Genomic DNA, 26,198 nt, shown 5'->3' with positions numbered 1-26,198 from the left:
CTCACCCCACCCTCCAAAAAGTTAGCGGCTTCCTACCCTAAGCACCCATGGCAAATGTACCAGTATGCCCTCATTCTGCATCGTAGTTATTTGTTTCATGCATGTGTCACCTGCTAATGTGTAAACTCTTCCCCTCTGAAGAGGTGGACCCAGCAGTGTCTCAGAGTTAGAGACTTGGTGCTCAGTAACTATATGATGAATGATCAGTTGGATACTTTCTGGACACTTCTGCAAAAGCTGACCTCTCTAAACACTGTGGGGTGTGTGTGTGTGTGTGTGTGTGTGTGTGTGTGTGTGTGTCTACATTTGGAACTATGTGGAGATACAAGAAGGACTCTTGTGTATTCCTTTAAAATAACCACTGTGTGAGCAGTGGCGAACCCAGCTGGTTCTGTGTGAGCTTCTGCACCACAAAGAACATCCGTAGGTTTAATTTTCCATCCTTACTGTCTTCCTCATAAATTCTCAGAGATTAAGGACTCAGTCTGATTCACCTTTGCATCCTGCAGACTCAAGCACATAGGAGGATCCAGGAATCAACTACTGACTGAGAAGTACTATAGATTCTAACCCTCAAGAAGGGGCGTGGCCCTGGAGCGATGGTTTGGGGAAGCCAAGGGTGGGGGGGGGGGCGCAGAGCAAAACCAGAAGGTTAACAGGAATGGTGAGGGCAGTGCCTAGGATCTGGAATCTCCTTCTCCTGAAACCCAGACCCAGAGCTGATACTGAGGTTTCATCATTTTTAAACATTTGGTAGAATTGCCAGTAAAACTATCTGGCCCTAACAATTTCTTTTTTGGAAGATTTTTTACTACAAATTTTATTTCTGTAACAGTTGTAGGGTTATTCAAGTTGTCTCATTGTTTGCATGAGTTTTGGTAGTTTGTGGTTTTTAAAGAACTGGTCTATTGCATCTAAGTTTTTGAACTATGTGCACAATTTTTCATAGTAGCCCTTTATTATCTTTTTAATAGCTGCAGGGTCTCTCGTGATACCACCTGTCATTCTTTTATTACTATTATTATTATTATTATTATTATTATTATTGGAGAGAGAGCGAACACAAGCAAGCCCGGGAGAGGTGCAGACGGAAAGAGAGAGAGAACCTCAAGCAGGCTCCAAGCTCAGTATAGAGCATGCCACAGGGCTCAATCCCACATCCCTGGGATCATGACCTGAGCTGAAATCAAGAATTGGACGCTCAACCCGACTGAGCCACCCAGGCATCCTGACCTTTCATTCTTTTTTTAAAAAAATCTTTATTGAGGTATTAATTGACAAAAATGCTATAATTTAAGGTGTACAGCTTGATGTTTTGATACACCTACATACAGCGAAAGGATCACCAGTCAATCAGGCCTTTCTTTCATTCTTGGTGCTGGTCATTTGTGTCTTCTCCCATTTTTTTTTCTTTGTGAGTCTTGCTAGAAGTTTATCAATATTACTGATTTTTTTTTCAAATAACCAGATTTTGGTTTAATTTATTTTCTCCACAGCTTTTCTGTTTTCAATGTCATCATTTTTCTGCTCTTTTCTTTATTATCTCTTTCCTTCTTGTTTTAGGTTTACTTTAATCTTCTCTTTCTAGCTTCTCAACATGGGAGTTTAGATTTTGACTTTAGACCTTTCTTCTTTTCTAATATAAATATTTAATGCTATAAATTTTCCTCAAAACACTGATTTAGTGGCATCCAAAATTTTGATGTGTTGTATTTTCGTTTTGATTCAGTTAAAAATATTTTCCAGGGTGCCTGGGTGGCTTAGTCAGTTAAGTTTCCGACTCTGACTCAGGTCATGAGCTCACAGTTTGTGGGTTCGAGCCTTGAATTGGAGTCTGTGCTGACAGCTCAGAGCCTGGAGCCTGCTTTGGATTCTGTGTCTCCCTCTCTCTCTGTCCCTCCCCAGCTCAGGCACATGCTCTCTCTCTCTCGCGCGCGCTCTCTCTCTCTCTCTCTCTCTTTCTCTCTAAAAAATAAATAAACATTTTAAAAAATGTTTGATATTTTCCAATTGTCCTTAAGACTTTCCGCTTTGCTGTGAGAGTGTATTGTAAATATTTTAAAGTGTTTGGAGACTTTCCTATTATCTTTCTGTCCTTGACTTGTAACTTAATTCCATTTTGGTCAGAGAACATACTTTGTATGATTTCAATTATTTTATATTTGTTAAGGTTTGTTTATGATCCAGAATATGATCTACTTTGGTAAATGTTTTACATTCACTTGAAAAGCATGAGTATTCTGGGGCGCCTGGGTGGCGCAGTCGGTTAAGTGTCCGACTTCAGCCAGGTCACGATCTCACAGTCCGTGAGTTTGAGCCCCGCGTCAGGCTCTGGGCTGATGGCTCAGAGCCTGGAGCCTGTTTCCGATTCTGTGTCTCCCTCTCTCTCTCTGCCCCTCCACCGTTCATGCTCTGTCTCTCTCTGTCCCAAAAATAAATAAACGTTGAAAAAAAAAATAAAAAATAAAAAAAAAAGAAAAGCATGAGTATTCTGTTGTCACATGGAGTATTCTAGGAGTCTGTTAAACCCAGTTGGTTGATAATGCTGTTCAGCCTCTTTTCTGTTCTTATTCTTACGGATTTTCTGTCTACTGTGATTACTGAGAGAATGTTTAAGTTTCCAACTGTAATGGCTGATTTGTTTGTTTTTCCTTCCAGTTCTTCATATATTTGGAAGCTCTGTTGTTAGAGGCAAACACATTTTTTTTAAATTATGTTTTCTTGAATGGACCTTTTTCTCATTATGTAATTCACTATTTTGCCCCAGTAATTTTCTTTGCTCTGGAGTCTATTTTGTCTGAAATTAATATGGTCACTCCAGTTTTCAACTGATTACTGTTTCTGTAGTGTATATTTTCTATTATTTTACTTTTGACTTACCTATATCATCATAATTGAAGTCAATTTCTTATAAAAAGCATAGAGCTAGGAATGTTTTTGACCCATTCTCCCAATGTCTTTGTGTGTTTAGACCACTTATATTTAATATAACTATTTATATGTTTGCATTTAGGTCAACTATGTTATTATTTGTTTTCTATTTGTTTCCTCTGTTCTTTCCTTCGTTTCCCCCTTCCTATCTTCTTTTAGATTATTTGAACATTTTTAGTATTCCACTTTAATTTATATACTGTGAATTTTTTTTTTTTTAAGTAGGCTCCATGCCCAGCATGGAGCCCAATACAGGGCATGAACTCACAACCCTGAGATCAAGACCCGAGCTGAGATCGAGAGTCAGATGCTCAACCAACTGAGCCAGTCAGGCACCTCTATTGTGGTTTTTACTATATTTCTTTGTACAGTACTTTAATTGCTGCCCTAGGGCTAACAATATATATACTTAACTTCTCAGAGGCTAGAGTCAGTATTTTACCTCTTCAAGTGAGATGTAGTGATTTTGCCACCATATAGGTCCCTTACGTCTCCTGTTTCTGTTGTATGTCTACCCAGACATTTAGCATTTCTGTTATTCTTCTTTCCTTCCTGATGATACACGTTCCCTTCTAGTATCATTTCCCTTCCATAGGAAAAATGTACTTCAGCAATTCTTTTAGAACAGGTGTGTCAGTGAGTTAGTCTTGTAGCTTTCTCTTATCTGGTACTCTTTACTTCACCTCCAATATTGAAAGACATTTTGACTGAATGTAGACTTATAGAATGAAAGTCTTCTCATTCAGCAGGTCTATTATTCCACTTCCTTTTGACCTCCATGGTTCCTGATGAGAAATCTGTAGTCATTTCAATCATTGTTCCCCTATAAATAATGTGTTTTCATTGATTACTTTCAAGATTTTTGCATTGTCTTCACTTCTCAGCAATCTGATTACTGTTTCTTAGCAGGGAATTCTGTGGGCATATCTTTTTTTTAATGTTTATTTATTTTTGAAGGAAAGAGAGACAGAGTGTGAGTGGGGGAGGGGCAGAGAGAGAGGGAGACACATAATCCAAAGCAGGCTCCAGGCTCTGAGCTGTCAGCACAGAGCCCGACATGGGGCTTGAACTCACAAACCGCAAGATCATGGTCTGAACCAAAGTTGGACGCTCAACCAACTGAGCCACCCAGGCGCCCCTGCGGGCATACCTTATTTGGGATTAGCTGAACTTCTCGTCTGTAGATTTGTGTCTTTTGCCAAATTTGGGAAGTTCTCAACCATTTTTTTTTTTTTTAATGTACCACACTTTCTTCTCTCCTTGGTTTCCAATGACACAAACATTAGATGTTTTGATATTGTACCACAGGTCCCTGAAGCTCTATTTATTTCTTTTTCCTATCTTTTCCCCCGCTCTGTTATTCACATTAAATAATTTCTGTTGATGTATCTTCAAGGTCACTGACCTTTTCCTGTCATCTTCACTCTGCTATTATGCCCAGCCAGGAAGTGCCTTCATGTCAGTTATTGCACTTTTCTGCTCTGAAATCAAAATTTGGTTCTTTGTACCCTGTATTTCTTTGCAGAGACTTTCTATGTTTCCATTTATTTCCAGAGTATTTACCCTTACATTTTGTCACATTTTTATAGTAGCTGATTTTAAGTCAGATAATTCCAACCATGCTGCCATCTTGACATTGGCATTCTGTAACTGTCTTTTCCCAGGCAAGGTGAGATTTCCAGGCTTTTCATAGGCCAAGTAATTTTCATTGTATCCTAGACATTTTGAATATCATGAGACACTGGTTCTTATATAAACCCTATGGATAATGTTAATATTTGTGTCTTATCAGATGATCAATCTACTTGGTTGTGTTCAGGCTGCAAGTTCCATTCAGCCTTTTGAAGTTCTAGTGTCAATGCCAGTTCCATTTATCAAAGCCTTTGCAGGGCTATTCAGATCTATCTGGTGGGTATGCCACCCAGTGGCCAGTCTGGGATTTGAATGATAGTTTTTTAGTTCCACTGTCAAAGTTTGTGATACACGGGCCAAAACTAGATCCATGCATGCACGAATAGCTTGAGAATAAGCCCAGGAACTTATAAACAGCTTAAGAAGTCACTTCCCAAATGTTCCTTCTCCATGATTTCCCCTGTACTTTCTGGGTCCATAGGGCCCCCTTTTTCAGTCTTCTGGCCAGATAGCTGGGGCTTCATTTTCTCCTCTCTGTCACATATTTGCACAAAGGAACCTGTGTCGTAGGCCAGGAAGAGACTCAAAAGAGAGCAAGAGGGAGAGCGAGAGAGAGAAAGCAACAGAAATTCATCCTACCCTCTTGGGGACCACAGCTTCTCTGAATAAAGGAAAGATTCCCCTCCCTCAAAGTTTGACACCTAGGGCCTCTTACTGTCACTACCAGCAGATTCCTTTCCTATTCCTCAAGCCTGATCTAGAGTAGAGGGCTTCTCCTAAAGTAAAGCTGATGCTTACTTCTGAGCTTCTGATTGCATTAAGACCAGGCCAGAGAATAGTCGATTTAAGAAACAAACAAACAATCAAACAAAACAGTAAACATTGCTGGTTCTGGGGTACTTTGAATTCTGGTCTTCTTCCCCAATCTACCTGCTCCTGTTTGCTTATCAAAGTCATCAAATGGTCCCACCATGCATTCTGTCCAAGTTGTTAGCTGTATTCAAGGGGAGACACGGGGTGAGCGTGTTTGCTCCGTCTCATTCAGAACTGGAAGTGCTATACCCATAACAACTAGCTTCATACTAGTCATTGTATTTTTCAGTTCCGGATTTCTAGTTGGTTGGCTTTTAAGTCTATGCCACTTTTTAAAGTTTCTAGTTCTCCGAAATTTTCAATCTTGTTTTTTTTTTTTTTTACCTTCTTTGAATACAGGAAAAAGAGTTTTAGTTTTATAGTTCATGTCTAATAATTCCAAACGTTAGAAAAGTTGGAACCCCCATGGACACATTATATTATCTGCTGGTTTTGCTACTTCTTTTTCACATTTTCCTCTCTTGGTGTGCCTGCTTGTCTTCATTTGGATGCCAAGTGTTAATTTTTTTTAATATTTATTCATTTTTGAGAGTGAGAGAGACAATGCATGAGCAGGGGAGGGGCAGACAGCGAGGGAGACACAGAATCAGAAACAGGCTCCAGGCTCCGAGCTGTCAGCACAGAGCCCAACGCGGGGCTCGAACTCACAGACCACGAGATCATGGCCTGAGCTGAAGTCGGACTCTTAACCGACTGAGCCACCCAGGTGCCCCAGATGCCAAATATTATATTTGAAGTGCTTTTTAAAAATAGTTAGAGGCCAGGGGCACCTGGATGGCTCAGCCAGTTAAGCATCTGACTCTTGATTTTGGCTTAGGTCATGCTCTCACAGCTTGTGGGATTGAGCCCCGTGTAGGGCTGCACACTGATGGCACAGAGCCTGCTTGGGATTCTCTCTCCTTTTCTCTCTGCCCCTCCCCTGCTTGTGCTCGCTCTCTCTCAAAATAAATAAATGAACTTTAAAAAATAATTTGAGTCTTAAAGTGATACTATCGTCCTCCAGATGATTTTCGCTTCTTCCAGGTGCTTGAAGGCACAAGGTGTCTTGAATCACCTTAACCTAACTTCAGGGATTGGGATATGTGTTTGTCACCTGGGTAACTTAGAGCTAAACCTCAATCCCTGTGTGGGTAATTTACTTCTGGCTCACTATTCCTTCAGGGTCCCAACCCAAAGACCAGGGGGTTGACCAGGGCTACTACTCTTGAGACCACAGATGCCAACCTTTGTGTCCCTAGTCCCATAAGGCTGTGTCTAAAACACTGCTGAGTCTCTCATCCTCCTCTCCTGGAGTGGCAAACAGCTGCTATGACAAACACTGGGTTTGTCACCATTCTGGATTTCCATTTTGTCCCATATCCCGGGCTGCTAACCCTTCACTTTGTCCTTTACTTGCTGTCCTCTGTAGGGAAACTGGTCTGAACTATCTAACCTAGCACTACTGGAAGCTGATAGTCAATAAATGTTAGTTCCCCCTCCTTTCCGTCCCATGCTCGAGCCTAGGTGATGTTACAGTTCATGCTAAACCAACCAAAGCAGAATACAAGACACAGAAGAGAAGAAAAAGTGTTGAGACGCTTTGAAAGCATCTGGGCATTAAGACTAGGACAGGCAGGGTTGCATTCCTGGGCTAGCCCACCATCTTACTTTTGCTTCATGCTCCCTGTCCTTCCCAGAATGGCTTCCTTCCTCTCTCCCACCTATCTGAACTCTTTCAACCTGGGGATATCATGGACACTCTTCCAGATCAGAAAAATTCGAGCCGATGCTTTTCTACTACGGTATTTCCAGCAATGAATCCTGTACATGCTGCCAACCAGCCTGGCCACGTCCCAGATGCCTTCCCTGGTCACTGTGGACTACTTCACCCTCCTTCCCTGGAAACCTACTGCAGTAACCATTCACCACACCCTCTGTCCTTGTGGTTTGGTGTAAGTCTAATGCCCTCGATTCACCAGAGAATTCCTTGAGGCAAGGATCATGCCCCTCCTCAAGTCCCCCCTCTCAGAAAATACTTGTATTCACGTATTCTCTGAAAACCAAAGATGCCTGGTTATGGGAGGGGAGTTTCCAAATCTCGGTATGATCATCCCCAAGTCTGAGATCGCAAGGCGTTCAGCAGCGCTCTCCCATGTCTACACTGTCCCCTCCAAAGACCTGGGAAGATGGGGCATTCCACCATGTCCCCACACTCCAGTACCTCAGCTCCAGAGATCTAAGCCAGTCTCAGAGAAGATCTCAGGTTAGGGCACTAACAAGCAGCCTTTGAGGATACTGGAGGCCAGTTCCCACTCATTAAGTACCTTCAGGGAAGATTGCTTCTGCCTGGGGAAAGAGCTGTCTACACAGCATTACTGGGCTTAGGGGCAGGGGAGCATGATGTCTAGACATTCTTAACAACCCAAGAGGCCTCAGTCCCAGCACCTGCTCCTCATCCATATCCAGTATGGAAGCCTCATCTAAACTGTCAGAGATGTCCCCTATCTCCAGGAAAGGAAATCAAGACAAAGAAGGGAGCAGTGGCATCAGAGCCCTGAGTCAAGATCCTTCAAGTACTAACCCTAACAAGAGACATGCTGAGCCCGTATGAAGGAAGCATCAGAACTTAAAAAGAGGTATGAAAGAGGCTTGAATAGTGGAAAGGAATACCATGCCGTCAGGTGAGAAAGCTAAATATTAAGATATGGATTTTTCCAAATTAATTCTTATACTTACTATAATCCCAATCAGAATACCAATGATATAGAGACAGAAAGCACGTTAGTGGTTGCCCGGGTCTGGGGGTGGGGACACGGGTAAGCTGCAAAAAGGAACAGGGACCTTTTTGGGCTGATGGAAATGTCCGAAAATGGGATTGTGGTAATGCCTGCATAACTGTAAGTTGTGTATATTAAATTGCACATTTGAACTAGGTGAATGTTATAGTATATATATGACATCCCAATAATGCTGATTAAAATATATATCTAGCAAGTTTTACTAAAAGATCGTTCCAAATGCAAATTGCACTTCCGTTTTCCAAGATTTAATAGGCTTTTGATCTTGTTAAAAACAGCTTACCACTTTTTTAAATGTGATTTAAAAAAAAAAAAAGGTAAATACAGAGGTACCAAAAAACTAGTATGTGGGAATTTAAAGAATTTCAAATAGTGATTCTATAGTTTTCCTAGAGGAATGAACAAGAGAGAATAGCTAAGAAAATTTTAAAAGAAGTCTAAGAGGGTTGCTTTGCCAGAAATTAAAGCTACGATCATTCAAACAAGGCCATTCTGTTGTAAGAATCAACAAACACATTAACAGATTAGGATGAGTATATATACAGGAACCAAAATCGGCCTTAATGTGTATAAAAATTAGTATGGTAAGAAAGAATCACAAACTAATAGCTAAGAATTAAATATTCCACAAATGATACTAGGGGAATTACCTACTTGCTAACTAAAAGTCGAGCTGGAAACTGATGCTATATTAGATACTCAAATCAATTCCGGGTTAATTTAAAAGTCAAATGAAGACATTCAAAAAACAAAAAATTACTTAAAATGTAGACGAATACTTAATGAACCTTAGAACAGGGAAGGAACGCATAACCCATGAAAGAAATGGTTAAAATATCCATATGGTGGCACCTTACTGCAACCATTAAAGTTTTCTGGATAATTTTTAGAAACCATGAGAAGATGCTCATGAAATACTCAGAAGTGAAGAAACCAGGTTATAAAACTGACTCAGAAGAACAGCACACATTACATTTTAAAAACAATAAAACTACATATACGGAAAGGTTGGTACATACACCAAGAGGCTTCTGGGTGGTAGAACTATAGATGAATTGTTACTTTCTCCATCAAACTTGGAGGGCTCCCCCCTCCCCATATTTTTCACCATGACCGTGGGTTTCTTTCATAATCAGAAAAAGAAGGGTTTTTTTTTTTTAAGACTTGGGAGAATAAGAATATGAAAAAACATGGGGCGCCTGGGTGGCTCAGTCGGTTAAGCAACCGACTTTGGCTCAGGTCACGATCTTGCAGTTCATGGATTTGAGCCCCGCATGGGGTTCTGTGCAGACAGCTCGGAGCCTGGAGCCTGCTTGGGATTCTGTGTCTCCCTCTCTCTCTGCCCCTCCCCAGTTCATGCTCTCTCTCTCTCTCTCTCTCAAAAATAAACACACATAAAGACAAAGAAACAAAAAGAATATGAAAAAACAATCAAATTCGGCCACTAAAAAGCAGCAGCTTCAACATGCACATAGATGTTAAATGTGTTTCTCACATGTGTGATCTATTTCACGAATTTTTAGAGCACAGAAGAATGAAAGACACACAAGCATTTTGTGGGAACAGTGGGACTGGTGCACCTGTCCCTCCTGAGAGGCAAGGAGGGCCCTGCCAGGAGGTGCAGCCGGCCCGGCTGTGGCGTCCCCACCCCTGTGGGCGGGGAGGCCACCTTCACTCAGACTTGGCTGCGGGCCTGGTCACTTCCCAAATGAGCTCCCTTGGGGCCCATGAGGGCCATCCCTGCAGCAAGGCCCTCCTGTCCAGCCTGAGGACTGTCAGGCACACAGAGTAGCCCTGGCTGGGCCACTAGGAAGTCATCACACCGGCTGCCAACATCTCCAGAGACCAAGCGTGAGGGGTGAGTCATGAACAGACTGAGTCTGGTTTGAGGTTCACTCCACCCCCAAACCCTCTGAACTACTGTCCCCACAGACTCACTCAGCACCACTGAAAGAAAACCAGTTCCCCTGATCACCCTTAAAACTGATCTCTCCCTGGGGTGCCTGGGTGGTTCAGTCTGTTGGGCATCTGACTCTCGATTTCAGCTCAGGTCATGATCTCACGCTTCATGAGTTCGAGCCCGAGTCAGGCTCTGCGCTGACAGCATGGAGCTTGCTTGAGATTCTCTCTCTCCCTCTCTCTCTGCCCCTCCCATGCACTCTCTCTCTCTCAAATTAAATAAATAACTTAAAAAAAAAAAAACTGTCTCTCCCTCCTTTCCCGATGGAAGTTCTCTCCATGGGAAAGGCAGCGCCCCCCAACCCCGTTGTCCGTGAAGCACCCCTTCCCTGTGCCCTCCATGAGGTCTGGGGGCAGGTGGCTTGTCCCTTCTGTCGTCTGCCCTGGCTTTTGAAACGCCCTTCCTTTCTGCCACTCAGAAGGAATACTGTTCACTGTAAAACCGCCTGCCGAAACTCCCATGAAATAGCAACTGCCCTCTGCTCCCTGAAACAAGATTAGCGCGGACCAAATGGGACACTTTCTTCTGTCGCGCCTCTCAACCCTGTCCCCCTCCCCGGTCCCCAAACTCCTTAATGCTGTCGCCCCCCTGCCTCTCTCTTTGAAGAGTGGATACCCCCATCCCTACCTCCACACAAAACATCACCTTCCCTCTCTCTGCTGGCTACCCGACCCCTGAAAATGATGGCACTCCTGTTCCCCCACGGAAGAGTTAGCATCTATATCCCTCGTAGTAGTTATCTTTTATCTCCTGCCATGTATTTAGTTCTTAATACGCATCCGGCCCTGTGCTGAGCACAGACCCTCAGTAGCCTTATGAAGCAGGTAGTATTTTTATTCTGATTTTACAACGCGCCCAAATCGCAAAATGTTAAGCATATAGTCAGCTTAAACCAGAATTTCCTGGACAGTTGCTATATGTTTTTTAAGTTTATTTACTTATTTTGAGAGACAGCAAGCAGGGGGAGGGGCAGAGAGAGGGAGAGAGAGAATCCCAAGCAGGCTCTGCTCTGTCAGCACAGAGCCCAGTGCGGGGCTGGAACTCACCAACTGTGAGATCGTGACCTGAGCCGAAGTCGGACACTTAACCGACTGAGCCACCCAGGCGCCTCTGATATATATTTTTTAATGTTTTTTTTAAGTTTATTTATTTATTTTTGAGAGAGACAGATATAGTGCAAGGTGGGGGAGGAGCTGAGGGAGAGAGGGGGAGGGAGAGAGAGACAGAGACAGAGAGAGAGAATCCCACGCAGGCTCCAAGCTGCCAGCACCTATGCAGGGCTCGAACCCACCAACAGTTGATATTTTTAAAAATCTTCTGCCAAGCATCCAGGTCGAGACCCCCTGCACACTACAGTGCGCTCCTGTTCCTCGGTCTCCCCACGAAACGCTGCTGCCTCAGTATAGCCCACAGAAAACTCTCCACGGGCTCTTTCCCCACCAAAGAACATCATTTTCCTCTCCCTCCCTCTGGGACACGGTCCCTTGGCCGTGAGCCCCCATGCTGTCAGAGGAGAGGGTCAGACTCAAGCTGTGCTGCCCTCAGGCCTGGCATCTGGAGATTGGCTGGAGTGAGGGCCAGGCCTGTGGTCCCCTGCTCCTGGCGGGCACTCCATCACCACCTCACCCCCTTCTATAAATAGCCCACTGCTCGCTGGCCGCCGAGCTGCTGGAGCAGGAGTTTCCATGAGGTCAGCTTCCCAGAGCAGCCTCTAGGCACCCAACACCCACACTTACCTCTCCTGGAGTCCTGTGGCCTCCTCGCCCCTGCAGGGGGCTGTCCCGGGTGCCGTGTCTCCGCCGGGCAGGGGGTGTGGGCACTTGGGCAGAGGCCTGAGGTGAGGCCTTGCCTAAGGGTTCTGGAGCCTGGCCCAGCGAAGAATCGGGCATGCTGTCGGTGGCAGGCTCCTCTTTGGGCTTTGGCGGAGCAAATCTCCTCCTGTTGAAAGGCCTAGTCGGCTGGGGGGCTGAGGATGGGGGCTGGCCAGGGGCAGCAGGCCCCCTTTCACCCCCGGCCTCGCTGGGTACCTTCCCCGAGGACGTCTCTCCGGGTGCCCGGCCACTTGGGGTCTCGGGTCCCTCCTTCCCCTGAGTGCCCCCCCGGGTGCTCTCCAGATACATGTCCTTCAGGGAGAAATACGCTTCCCGGTCTGTGCCTGGGGCGGGGGCCTTCTGGGCCCGGTCCGGAGTGCCCACAGCCGCGTCTGGCTTCCTGGGGCCATCCACTCCCGAGGACGCAGGCCCCCGTGCAGCCCTGCCTCCGGGCCGGGTCTGAACCTGCTCCACATTCACGGGCCCCTGTGTCCCCGGGGGCTCAGGCTTGTCTGAACTCGGGGCACGGTTTTCAGAAGAACGGTGGCTTCGAGCTGCCTTCTCTAACTCTGGCTTCCGCAGACCTTGCTTAGGTTCCTCGTCTTTCTTTTTCTTCTTGGCCCCAGACTCCTTCTGGGGGGCTCTCTGAGGCGCCAGCTCCATGGCCTCATAGATGTACGTCAACAGGCCGTGCTCCCCATCCTCCCCGTTCTCCGGGACAGCCTCCCCGTTGGTGGTCACCTCTCCGGGCACAAAGCTGTTGATCAGCCCCAAACCGGGGTGCCCACCAGGCTCGGTCTCTTCCACCTGCCACGCCGCCGGGGTCCCGTCCTCAGCCTCCTCGGTCGGGCCCGGGGGCGCAGGCACCTCGGCCCCGCTCAGCCGCCGCTTCCGCTGGAAGCGGTCGGGGCTGAGCTTCCGCAGGGTGTCGGCATCTCCCGCCACCTCCTTCCTGGGCTTCCAGCTCTGCTCGATCTCCCGCAACTTTGCCGCAGCCTTGCGCTTCAGCTTGGCGAACCAGCGCTGGTGGATCTTGTACTCGGTCATGGTGCCAACCTCCAGGACCCCCGAGCAGGACACGATGCCCTTGGTGTTCCGGGCAGACGCCTGGTAGATGGCCGCATCTTCCTCCTGACACCTAGACGGAGGAGCAGGAGATGCCGACCCGGCCCTCCTGCCAGGCGAGAGGCCCCACGCCCCACAGCCAGCACCTCCCGGAGCTGAGCACGCTGCCCCGCCCCCCACGGGTCCCGCCCCGAGCGCCACCCTCCACCCCCAGACATCACCGTGTCATCCAACGTACAGATGGGGAAACCGAGGCCGGCACCAGGGAGGGAGCTGGCCCAGGTCATGCTGTTCCGGGAGGGGATTAGACTTGGGGCCTAGGAGAGCTCCCTTCAGAAGCAGGTGACCCGCATAGCCCCCTTGTGAAGTAAGGATGACACAGGAGCCTTTTTTTGGCAGCTGACCTCATGGAAAATGTTTCTACGGGGCAGGACCTCCTCTGGTTGTGCTCCACTCTCGGGCTGTCAGAAACGCTCCCACCCCGGCCAGAGGGGATCCCAGGCACCGGCGGGCAGACACGCCTCGCCAGCAGCGGGTTCGACTCCGCAGCAGAAACCACCCCCACCCTCCTCCACCCCTGGACCCCGCCTGGGCATCTGCGTCCCGGTGGGCCCACTTCTGACGGGGCCACGGGACCCTCAGGCGACCAGAGAGGCCGCTTTCCCCTCACCTGTAGAGCTGCAGCGTGTGACGGTTGCCCTGATGCATGATCTCGTATTTCGGCAAGCCACAGTAGCGGTCTAGCTGGACATCATCCTTGTACCAGGTCACCTCCGGCTCTGGGTATCCTACGAAGGGGGCAGGAGACCGGGTTGCGGGAAGACCAGCTCCAAGGCAGCGGAAGGGGAGCGCAGAATGCCCCGGCTTCCCCAGACCACCGGAAGCACCTGGGCTGGCCCGCCTGCCCCACCCGCCGGAAGAGAAGGGCTATCATTTGGCTCAACTCATTTGCAGAAGCCAGGCCACGTCAGGGCTGAAAACTGTGCCCCCTTCAGCATCTGGAAGGCAGAGAGGGAGGAGAAACTTCCTCGCTTCCTGGTAAGAAGGGAAGCAAGAAGTTTCCAGAAAGCCTTGGCTGGTAGAAATAAGCCTCCTTCCTTCAGCGTCCTGTTCCACATCCTCAACCGTGGTCACAGTTCTATCCTCAGAGACGCCCCCGCCAGTACCCCAACACCAAGAGCCCTCCTACTTCCTGCCCAGGTTGCCGAGCTGCTGGTATCATTTGATGACATGGCTAAAACACACCCATCCACCCATCCATCCACTCATCTATCATCCATCCATCCCTAACTCCCTACCCGCTCCCACTGCCGTGAGGCCGACCAAGGTGTCTCCCCAGCCCCTCTCCCGGGGGGAGCTTCTGGGAGAGCTTCCAACTGTCAGAGTCACGGTCCCTGCCTCCATCCCCACGTGGCTGAGAGGTCCGGTGATGGACACCAATCAGCTAATCCAATCCAGTTACTTGACCTAGGTCTTAGGAATCAAGACCTTGAGACACTCTACCCTTGGGTCTGGAACTGTAACCTCAAAGGAGGGGGCAGCCCTGTTGTCCTCACGGACCAGCCTAGAGCAAGACGGAAAGACGAAGCTCGTATTCAACTTTTTTTTTTTTTTTTAATTTTATTTTTGGGACAGAGAGAGACAGAGCATGAACGGGGGAGGGGCAGAGAGAGAGGGAGACACAGAATCGGAAACAGGCTCCAGGCTCCGAGCCATCAGCTCAGAGCCTGACGCGGGGCTCGAACTCACGGACCGCGAGATCGTGACCTGGCTGAAGTCGGACGCTTAACCGACTGCGCCACCCAGGCGCCCCCGAAACTCGTATTCAGAACAGAATAAGAGATCAGAGACAGACAGACAGTCTCAACACCCTTCCAAATATTGAGTCCACGCCTCGCGTGGACACAGCTGCACTCCTCAGTCCCACAAGAAGCCCGTCTAGCCTTCCCGTGAACTCGGCTTCATTTTTTTTTTTTTTTATTTTCTTTAAAGAGACAGAGTGTGAGTGGGGAAGGGGCAGAGAGAGAGAGGGAGACACAGAATCTGAAACAGACTCCAGGCTCCAAGCTGTCAGCACAGAGCCTGAGACGGGGCTTGAACCCACGGACCGAGAGATCATGACCTGAGCCAAAGTCAGACGCTTAAAAAACTGAGCCACCAGGCGCCCCGCCTGCTTCATTTCTTAAGCTGACGCCAAGTGATTTCCACTATCTATGAGAACTCAGAGACCCCTAACACACATGCCCTCCAACATATGTATTCTGTGTGTGCTGACTGCCAAGCGAGGATTATAAAGATATAGAACGTCACCACCAGGGTCTCTGCTCTCCGGGAACCCACCGAACAGTAGAAAAGATCACACGGGGCTCACCTGCTCTGTCTGCCCTGCCGTCTCCGGGTAAATTGCCCTCACTCCTACCTCCAGCCGACCCCACTGGATCTCATCTCCTCCTGCCTCATCAAGCACATCTCTCCAACAGTCGCTCCTGCCCCCTCCCGTGTCATCGAACCATTCCCCTCCACTACATGACTCCCGGAGGCATGCAAGCCTGCTGTATGGATGTCACAGAAAAGTGCTTCGGAAGTGCCATCCGCACTCTGCCTCCTCTCCCTCCCCATCCAGTTGGGCTTCTGTGCTCCCAGGCAGCAGCAGAACTGTTCCTGTTGAGGTCGCTCACGACTCACACATCGGCCAAATCTACGGGCAATTCTTTTTTTTTTTTTTTTAATGTTTATTTATTTTTGAGAGAGAGAGACAGAGCAGGGGAGGGGCAGAGAGGGAGACACAGAATCCGAAGCAGGGTCCAGGCTCTGAGCTGTCGGCACAGAGCCCAAAGCGGGGCTTGAACTCATGAACCGTGAGATGGCGACCTGAGCCGAAGTCGGACGCTGAACCGACTGAGCCCCCCAGCCGCCCCCAACTGGCAATTCTCGTGCCTCATCTACCGAATCTGTCAGCACTGCCCCCCCCAACCCCGCTCCATTTCCTGAAAACTTTTCCTCACTCTTATGGAGTGCTCTTCCTCTTTCCTCGTCTGTCTCTTCTCCTAGACCCATGTCCCATGAGGGCAGGAATCCTATCCTCTTTACTGCTATATCACCGCCACCTAAGATCGTGCCTGGCACGTAGTAGTTACTTAATAAAACCCTGCTGGATGAGTGAGTAAAGGAGTGAGTAAGGACACGAGCAAACAAACAAGCAAGGGACAGATGGGGAGGGTGTGCCTGACGTAGGAACCGTAACAGTACGGTGTGGGGGTGGAAAGCAGAGGACACGCCGGGGAACGTACAGGAACAGGGAGCAAGGGAGGCGAGGCGGCAGCTGAGGCGGCCAGGAACAAACTCTGGGCAACCCTGACTGTAAAGTGAACCCCATGTTTCCACTGTGAGCTAAAGTCCCTGGTTACATCACCGCGTGTGGCCGGGGCCAGCACAGGTGTCCTCACCATCCTGTGTGATGATCTCATCCCTCCGAGAGCCCGGCTCAGAGCCTCCCTGCCCCATGATCTGCCCGGTAGGGCCTCAGAGTCCAGGGCACCTGAGTCCAGTCAAGCTGGGGCAAGGAGGGAGATACTGAATGGGCCTCACAGCCCGAAGGCGGAGGCCTCAGCCCCCGTGCCATCCTCGGGGTGCCTCTTCGAAACACGGGGGCCAACCTGACAGCTTAGGGCTCCGCGGCAACAACGGGTTTGGACGGAAAACATCTCCTCGTCCCCTGGACGATACGAACTGTGCTCCAAAACACACAAAGGCAGGAAAGGTCCTTCCTTCCGAGCGGCACACGCGTGTGCCCACAGGCAGGCATGCGCACACGGATACAAGCTGTAGCCAGGGACACCCCCTCCCCCGCCCCGCTGTGGTGCTGCAGGCCGGGACCTCTGCCTCACAGCCGGCAGGCCCGAGTCTGGAACACCAGCCTGGGGACTTGCAACCTTGTCCCCACCATCCCCAGTTTGAGAAGCTCAGATTGAAGAGAGAAATAACGACAGATGTCAATGTAGAGTTTTCAAAGCGCTTTCAAATGTATTTTCGTTTGGCCCTCCCGTGAAAACAACTGCCAAGCATTTATTGAGGACTTTCTCTGTGCCAGCTACTGAGCTGAACGTTCTTCATGCGTCATCTCGTCGGATCCTACACAGATCCTACGGAACGTACTGTTTTAATCCCAGGTGTAAAAGATGAGGAAATCCAGGCCCATGAAATTAAGGCTTCTGCCCCAAACCATCCAGCTGATACGCAGAAGAACCAAATTCAAATCCCTCTTTTCTACAAGACAGGCGGGTCAGGCGTTTCAACCCCTGTTTTCCACAAGAGGAAGGTGAGGCTCTGGCAAGCAAAGGAACTTAGCCAGGGTCACAAAGTTGGCACACGACAAGGCACGTGGCTTTTCCATTTCCTTCTACCAGCGCCCTTTCCAGTGAGGACTGCGGGACCAATATGTAAGTGTTTATCCCCAGTAATCATTACACTGGACTCATTTCTCTACGAAAGGGCCTTTTTCAGGAATGTGGTTCTGTCTAAAGGCTCAGTCTTCTTCCTCCTCCTGCCCCAACGTCTGTGCGTGCACACACACACACACACCAACATAAAATCCACAGAGTCGGGGCGCCTGGGTGGCTCAGTTGGTTAAGCACCTGACTTGGGCTCAGGTCAAGATCTCACGGTCAGTGAGTTCGAGCCCTGTGTGAGGCTCTGTGCTGACAGCTCAGACGACGATGGACAACCTCAAGGACACCAGCATTCTGGCCAGAGGGGCCCTGGGGGAGACAGCAGCCAGAAGGCCGAGTCAAGGCGAGCTAACCCCCCATATGCCCACTCTGAGGGGGAAGAGCCTCAGGGCTGTCCATCCCTTCTCCAGGACCCCGAGGGCTTCCCTCAGAGCTCCACGAGCAGGACAACCGGCACAGACCCCTCTCCCTCACGTGCTGTTAGGTTCGGACCCACCGGAAAGTATCACCTGTCCCTGGCAGGGCCCTGGCGGGGCTGACTCATCACCATCTAGCTCAGGGGATGCTGGCAGCAGGGTGGGAGGCAGACAGGCACGTGTGGTCACTCCTTCCCCACACACACCAGCCGGGAGCACCACACGAGTCCCACAGGGAGGCCAGTCTCAGCCATAGGTCTATCCACCATCTACCTCTCCAGGTTGGGAGACCCAGCCCCTGTCTCCTTTGTTCTCTGATTTTTCTGCATCCCCCTTTGCCCTCCCCCTTTCTTCCCCATACAGTCCACATTTTCTCCTTGCTCACTGGAAATGGCTTACTTACTACGGTGATCGCAGAGACCCCTTCCCTAATCTGCTACATAAAATTCAGGTGACCTGAGATTGCTTGGGGGTGGGGGGGGGAAGGGGCAACAGCGGGGAGGAGGAAGTTAGTTACAATAGAGGACTGAGGCATGGATGTTAGACACAGCCAGAGCCCTGGAAATCCCACAGCCCCAAGTGGGAGTCCTGTAGACCCGAGCATGGCAGGGGCTCCCGAGCAGAAAGGAGACCACGGTCATCTGGTGGTCGCATGAGACATGGATGTTGTCTCAACTGAGGGGATAAAAGTTTGCTCCTTTGCGTGGGGCTTAAAACAGGGCAAAGCCTCGTGATGACATCGGAGGCACTTAATAAAATGCCCCAGGAGTCTGTAAGTCAGGATCCTGTCTGGCTTCTCCACTTTGCTCTCAGAGTCCATGGCTCCGAAGGGCAGAATGGAAGAGGGAGAGGAGGGAGAGCCGTCCCTGGTGCCAGCCCCTCTCCGGTGGCCCAAGGCCCCTGCAGCAGCTGCGGTGCAAAGGAATAGACATCCGGGCTTGCTCCAGAGAGACCCGGTGTGCTAGCTTTGTGCTCTACCCTTTCAGATCTCACAGGCTTCTTGGAGGGAGAGATGTGCGAGCAGGAAAACAGATATCGCGAGAGCTCTCCGTGGAAGTGCTGGAGATGATGTCCTAGAGGATAAGCCTTTTGGGCTGGACTTGGAAAGATGAGAAGGAATTTTCCAGGCAAAGGAGTAAGCTTCTAGGTAAAAAGACAGAGTGAAAACTCTGTCTACAAAACCCACTACAAGTACTCTAAAGAGATTTTGTATTAAAAGATGTGAGACCACAGGGACGGGGAGAACAGGTGAGGCGAGCAGAAGGAGGAACAATAGTTTGAAGGTCGGAAAGCAGATGGACAAGCAGAAACTGACTCCGCAGACCCGGGACAGCTGGCCTCTTAGGCAGCAGAGGGGCAACTGATAGCTACCCTTTGAACATGGGCGCATAAGTGTTGGCAACCACTTGCGGGGAAGGGGAAGGAGGAGAGATTATAAGTTGCTTGAAAAGCGATCAGATCTCTGGATCCCCTCACCCCGTCCATACCACCAGGTAATGGCTCCTCCCCCCTATGCATGGCCAAAGGTGAGGTTGATTATCTGGAAAGGTAAAACTTTAGCCTGAGGGTAAGCCAGCACTGCTGAGGGCATGACTGCTCCAGGGAAAACAGAAAAATGTGATGACTGTGCATAAAATAAATGCTCTCTGGTGAGAGCCCACCCAACCCACTAATCTGAATCCGCACAGTTCCCGGAACATCTTTACCCTCCGGGCAAGATACGGGAAGAGCATTCACTAGGGACTCTAGCCAGTCCATGATGAAGGAATTAAAGAAACTCACTCTGTCAGTTCCAATGCTGCCAGATCACCCACCCTACAACGAAGCCCCAAGTTTTCAGGCCCCTCCCACTTGCTCAGAACTACCAGCTTTTTAGTCTCTACTCTTAACCGCTACCTGACAGCCAAAGACCCCTAGGTATCTGGGAAAGTCTATACATAGAAGATGAAGGACCAAAACCATTAAGTTAAATTTTAAAAAAGCAAATTGGGGGGCGCCTGGGTGGCGCAGTCGGTTAAGCGTCCGACTTCAGCCAGGTCACGATCTCGCGGTCCGTGAGTTCGAGCCCCGCATCAGGCTCTGGGCTGATGGCTCGGAGCCTGGAGCCTGTTTCCGATTCTGTGTCTCCCTCTCTCTCTGCCCCTCCCCCATTCATGCTCTGTCTCTCTCTGTCCCAAAAATAAATAAACGTTGAAAAAAAAAAAATTAAAAAAAAAAAAAAAAAAAAGCAAATTGGAAGAAACCCAAGCTATGCAGGGAGAAGGAAACTTTTAGAAAGCCATCATTACTAGTCTCAGATCTAAAAGAAGACATTACATTCATAAAAAAAATAGGATACCACAGTAAGAAAATTTTTAAGGAGCTCTTAGAAATTAAAAACCCAGTGAAAGGGGCGCCTGGGTGGCGCAGTCGGTTAAGCGTCCGACTTCAGCCAGGTCAAGATCTCACGGTCCGTGAGTTCGAGCCCTGCGTCAGGCTCTGGGTTGATGGCACGGAGCCTGGAGCCTGTTTCCGATTCTGTGTCTCCCTCTCTCTCTGCCCCTCCCCCGTTCATGCTCTGTCTCTCTCTGTCCCCCAAAAAATAAATAAAAACGTTGAAAAAAATTAAAAAAAAAAACCCAGTGAAAGGGGTGCCTGGGTGGCTCAGTCAGTTGACCGTCAACTTTGGCTCAGGTCATGATCTGGTGGTTCTTGAGTTTGAGCCCCACGTCGGGCTCTGTGGTGACAGCTCAGAGACTGCTCAGAGACCTGCTTCAGACTGTGTGTGTGTGTGTGTGTGTGTGTGTGTGTGTGTGTGTGTCTCTCTCTGTGTCTCCCCTGTTTGCATTCTTTCTCTCTCTCTTTCTCTCTCACTCAAAAATAAATTCAAATAAGTAAACATTAAAAAATTATAAACATTCAAAAAAACAGTGGAAGAGTTGAAAGATAACACTGAGGCAATCTGGAAAGTGGAGCAAAAAAGACAAATCAATAAAAGGGGGAAGAAAGAATAAGAAAATAAGAGAATGAGTCTAGGGAAGCAGATATTCACATAACAAGAGTTCCAGAAAGAAAGAACAGAGAAAACAGGAGGAAGAAACCAACATCACAGTAATCTCAAATTTCCCAGAACTAGAAGCCATTGGTTACCAGATTGAAAGTGTCCAAGCACGCTCCAGGATGAAAAGACACCCATATCAAGATACATCATTATGAAATACCAGAACATTCTTACAAGCCTCCAGAGAGGAAAAATAAGTTTCCTGCAAAGAGTGAGGAATAAGAACCGTCTTCCTGCTCTGAATGTTAACACTGGGGGCAAGAAGGCAATGCAGCAGTGTCTTCAAAATTCTGAAGGACAATTATTTTCAACTTAGAATCTAGACCCAGCCTGTTAAGTTTCTCAGGACCCATGATGGGGGGTGGGAGGGAGGGGAGGGTGGGTGATGGGCATTGAGGAGGGCACCTGTTGGGATGAGGACTGGGTGCTGTATGGAAACCAATTTGACAATAAATCTCATATATTAAAAAATAATAATAATAAAAATAAATTGAGAGTTTAGACCATAAAAAAAAAAAAGAATCTAGACCCAGCCAAACTCCCCATCAAAAGTAAAATAAAAGAGGGGCGCCATGGTGGCTCAGTCAGCTAAGCGTCCGACTTCAGCTCAGGTCATGATCTCATAGCCTGTGAGTTCCAGCCCCACATCAGGCTCTGTGCTGATGGCTCCGAGCCTGGAGCCTGCTTCTGATTCTGTGTCTCCCCCTCTCTCTGCCCCTCCCTCACTCACATTCTGTCTCTCTCTGCCTCTCAAAAAATAAATGTTGAAAAAAATTTTATTTAAAAAGAGTAAAATATAAAGAGGGAAAAAAAAAAACATCCTCAGACAGAAGTTGTCTAACATTTACTTCCCACATACTCTGCCTAGGAAGCTACCAAAACAAGAATGCAAATCAAGAAAAAGAAAAACATGGAATATAGAAAATGGGAAACCCATCACAGGAGAGAGGTAAAGGGAATGTGTAGGATGATGGTAAAGGGAGATCCCAGGATGCCAACTGCGTCAGACGCCCGGAACAACTGTATCACCCTGGAGCAGAATGGCTCAAACGAGAGGCAGGTGGAGGGCTCGCCATCACCATGCCTCCCGCTGTCGTGCCACCTGGGGTAGAATGGCTTTTTCACCTGATGAATCTACTGGAGGATGTAGGTCAGTAAAGCCGGAGAGTAAACCCAGAAAAAAGGACGACATGGGATCCAGGAACCTGACTCAAGCCCAGGAGAAAGGCCAAGGGAAACCCCGGGATAACAGCTGGGTATGGGACCTAAAAGGCCGCCAGTTCAGACAGAAGAACGGTGATCTCCAAAAGAGGTGTCCCCAAGGAAAGCAGCTAACAAGAGTACCAATGGCACTGACCTTGCAGAAAAGTGTTTTGGTTTGTTTGTTTTTTTTGTGGCAGAAAAGTGTTTTAAGAGGCTATCGGATGGGATAAGAAAAAGCAGCAATACACAGCAAAAAACCAATTCGGTGAAAAATTAAAGAAAGTACTAACTTGAGTAAAGACAAAAGAAAGTAACATAGTATACTACAACGTTGGTATGAATAATATCTCATAGAAACAAGATAAACAGTAAATATTCACTCAAACAAAAATCATGATACAACCATATTGAGAAGGTAAGTGAAGAGAAACAGAAGAAATGAAGATAGAGAGAGCCAACTCGCTATCTACCATAACAGGAAGACCAGACAGCAGGAAACTCCGAAGTCCCCAAAGTAAGCCATGGTCACATACTATTCAGCATCATGGAAATGCAGACACCAGAAGAAACAGCTGAAAGGTGAAAACGGTTGCTTCTGGGAAGACGAGTTAGGGCGGAGGGGGGGGATCTTCTGTATTTTGATACGTGCCTTTTAGTATAACGCAAACACTTAAACTATGTGCTTGTATTAATTTGATCAAATAAAAATTAATTTCCTTTGAAAGGAAGGATTAAGGACTTTCTGGAGGGGGAAAACAGCGCATGTAAAAGCACAGATCTGTGAAAGAGTCGGGTTTTTCAGAACACCGTCAGTATCACGGTCACGTAGCAGGCATCAGTTAGATGCCTTAGAGAGCAGTAGTTACCTCCTCCTCGCACGTCACCTAACCTACTTTGGCTTCCTTCTCCGTAAAACTTGACTAATAATAGCACTTACTTCATCAGGTTTTGTCAGAATCCAATGACAATGGAAACAGATGAATGTTGCAAAATGTGTTACGCTGTACAAAGGTAAGGAATAGATGCACACCTCTGTGTCCCCTGGAACAGACAGTGTTCTCAGCCTGGCGCTCGGAGGGTTCTGGGTAAGGGTGGGAACTGCCCAGGAGAAGCCGATCCCAGAGAAGCTGTTTAGCTGCTGGCTGGGCCAGACAGGTGCCCCGGAATCAGGGCACGTCACAGTTGGAAACCACCAATGCCCTTGATTTACTGGAAAAAAAAAATGGGCTCTCGGAGGGAACCTTGACCTGGGCCCATTGGCAGACGGCTGCACAGCTGGGAGGGGTAGTCCTGCAGGCCCGCCAGCAGGTCAAGGTGGTGCAACAGGAGACCCTGCTGGGAGGTCTGGAGGAGAGGCACTCCTCAGAGCCGGCTTTCCAGTACTATCACTCCACCAGCCTCCTCTTCCAAAGAGTATCACTCTACTCCCTGTTCTGCCAAGTCCCACCATGGAGCTCAGAGAAACGCAAATAATAATAGGCTTAATTTCCAACATTTGTATGGTACTAACTGTAGCCAGGCGCCATTCCAAAGATCTCGCAGGTCTTGACGCATTCGGCCCCACAATAACCCTAGGAGGTTCGCGCTGTGGTCATCCCTGCCTCACAGATGAGGCGCTGAGAGGTCACGCAAGGTTAGGCAACCTCTTCGGTATCATATAACTGGAAAGGGGATGAGCCAGCATCCCAGCCAGCCGGTCCCTCTCCAGGGTCTGCAGTCAGTATCATGATACATCACCGTCTCTCAGGCTTGAGATTCACAAGCCTCAGACCACTCAGCTTAAAATGGGGATCTTTGGGAAGATGGCCTCCAAAACCTCTTTCAGGGCATCTGGGTGGCTCAGTCGGTTGAGCGTCCCTCTCTTGATTTTGGCTCAGGTCATGATCTCACAGTTTGTGGGGTCGAGCCTCACATTGGGCTCCGTGTTGGCAGTGCGGAGCCTGCTTGGGATTCTCTTTCTCTCTCTCTCTCTCTCTCTCTCTCTCTCTCTCTCTCTCTCTGCCCTCCCCTTCTCTCACTCTCTAAATAAATAAATAAATAAATAACCTCAGGGCACCCTGGTGGCTCAGTTGGTTAAGCATCCGAGTTCGGCTCAGGTCATGATCTTGCGGTTCTTGAGTTCGAGCCCCACAACAGGCTCCCTCGCTCACACACTCACTCACTCTCTCTTTCTCTTAAAAATAAACATTTTTTGGGGCATCTGGGTGGTTCAGTCGGTTAAGCGACCGACTTCGGTCAAGATCAGGTCATGATCTCACGGTCCATGAGTTCAAGCCCCATGTCGGGCTCTGTGCGGACAGCTCAGAGCCTGGATCCTGTTTCGGATTCTGTGTCTCCCTCTCTCTGACCCTCCCCCGTTCATGCTCTCTCTCTGTCTCAAAAATAAATAAATGTTAAAAAAAAATTTTAAAAAAAGGAAAAAATAAAAATAAACATTTTTTAAACATTAAAAAAAAAAACCTCTTTCAATTGGACAGCTTCTTTCCTTGGAGCTAAGATTCATTAATCGTATGTCTAAGGGTAATGAACTACACTGAAGGTAGGCTTTTGAAGAGAAGCAGGCTGTAGATGTGGCTCCAGAATGGGAGGAAAAAGGGACCCCAGCCCACGCAGGGAGACTAAGCTGGAGAGAAAGCTAAGAAACAAATGTCAACTTGCACAGTTTTGTGCACACAGCCAACCCCCTCCATGCCCATCCCCACAGCCCCTTTGGACCCTCTTGTGGCTCGTACGGATGGCCTCATTACCTGTGACGATGCAGGTGAACCTGACGTCGCTGTCCTCGGACACAGCCCGGGACTTGAGCGTGGTCTCGAACAGCGGCTGGGTCTCCTCTGTTAGCTGCGCGATGATGGAGCAGAAGGTGCTCCTACGAAAGGCAAAGAGCGATTCAGAGCGGCTCTCCCCCACCAGCATCTCCGCTGGTGTCCAATCTGGACCGGTGTTGTCCAAAGCAGCTTAAATCTTACCACGTCCATCCACCATCCTGTGGCCACGGCCCCAGTACCTGAGCAAGTCTTTCTTCAAGGGAGCCAGATCTCTTGGCCACACTGGGGGCAGGGGTGGTACCAAGGGGCTGAACAGAATCCCGATACAGACCCATTCCAATAGGCAGGCTTCTGACCATGGGCCAGGATCCTAAGCATGCCAAACCACCAGCCCTGCCGTCCCCTTCCCATCCTTATCGGAAGGCCTTGCTTCACCCTCGACCATCTATCTCCAGGAAAGCTCGCACACGGGGGAGGCACACATATGGATAGGTCCGGCCTCAGAGACGGGGACCCCAGCACAGCAGAGCTTCCATTCATGCTAAAGAGGGAAAGGCCAGTCAACTCTCAAGGACACACAGCTCAGGGGCCTCTCCTAGAGGTTGTGCTCAGAAGAAAAGGCCCTGAACTTATGAGCAAAGACCGGAGTAGAGGAAGAAGAAGCCAGCCAATTCCAGGGGTCTAGACCCAAAGGTAGACTCTAATTCACAGGGGTGTCAGGAAAGAGAGTCTGCTCTTGGGGTCCATCCCTGGACACCACGTGCTCAGGTGAATACATGGCGGCCAGCTCCAAGACGGACCAGCACGACCGCCAAACCATCAACAGATCCGTTCCTGCAAAAGCCAGGACTTGTAGTTCCATAGGGACAATCCGCCTCCCAATATTCAAGGGCATTTGCGGGCTCGCTGAGTCCAGCACAGACTCACCGACGCTGCTCAGCATGTACAGTCCTCTCCTTCCTGGGCACGGGAAGCAAACCACCATGCCAAACCCTTTCACGGGCCAGCAGAGACACAACGCGTCCCGAGGCGTGAAGCGTAACCACATGGCCGGGTTGTGTGGTGCACAAGCCGTGCCCAGCCCCCCTCCCCCTCCCCACTCACACACACCGTGGTGAGCAGCAGTGAGGACCAGGAGGGGAGAAGTGAAGAGAAGCAGGGGGAACTGGAGACAGACAGACAAAACATTCAAAGCTGCCTTTCTCTGTGCCTCGGAGGAGGGGCGGCCACCTGGGCAATGCGTCTGCCCGCGACCTCTCCGCCAGGGGCAGGGG

The 26,198-nt window shown here is 48.9% G+C and overlaps 1 protein-coding gene across 1 annotated transcript in view; it reads right to left on the bottom strand.

The window, feature by feature from the left end:
- ALPK3 (alpha kinase 3) overlaps positions 1-25,078 on the bottom strand; it is a 43,454-nt gene extending 18,376 nt beyond the window's left edge. The window contains exons 1-3 of the mRNA XM_047086830.1: positions 24,904-25,078; positions 13,720-13,837; positions 11,910-13,122 (exon numbers count right to left, since the gene is read on the bottom strand). Coding sequence (XP_046942786.1) covers positions 11,910-13,122; positions 13,720-13,837; positions 24,904-25,072 — 1,500 coding nt within the window. The 5' untranslated portion in view covers positions 25,073-25,078. The remainder of the gene's footprint in view (positions 1-11,909; positions 13,123-13,719; positions 13,838-24,903) is intronic.
- Between the last annotated feature and the right edge of the window lie 1,120 nt (positions 25,079-26,198).

Source organism: Lynx rufus, unplaced genomic scaffold (assembly GCF_022079265.1).
Source record: "Lynx rufus isolate CCGP_SWC_20201006 ecotype Redwood Valley unplaced genomic scaffold, mLynRuf1.p SCAF_21, whole genome shotgun sequence".
NCBI classification, from domain to species: domain Eukaryota; kingdom Metazoa; phylum Chordata; class Mammalia; order Carnivora; family Felidae; genus Lynx; species Lynx rufus.
The sequence above is the reverse complement of the archived record's forward strand: the minus strand, read 5'-3'. Positions and strand labels throughout refer to the sequence as shown.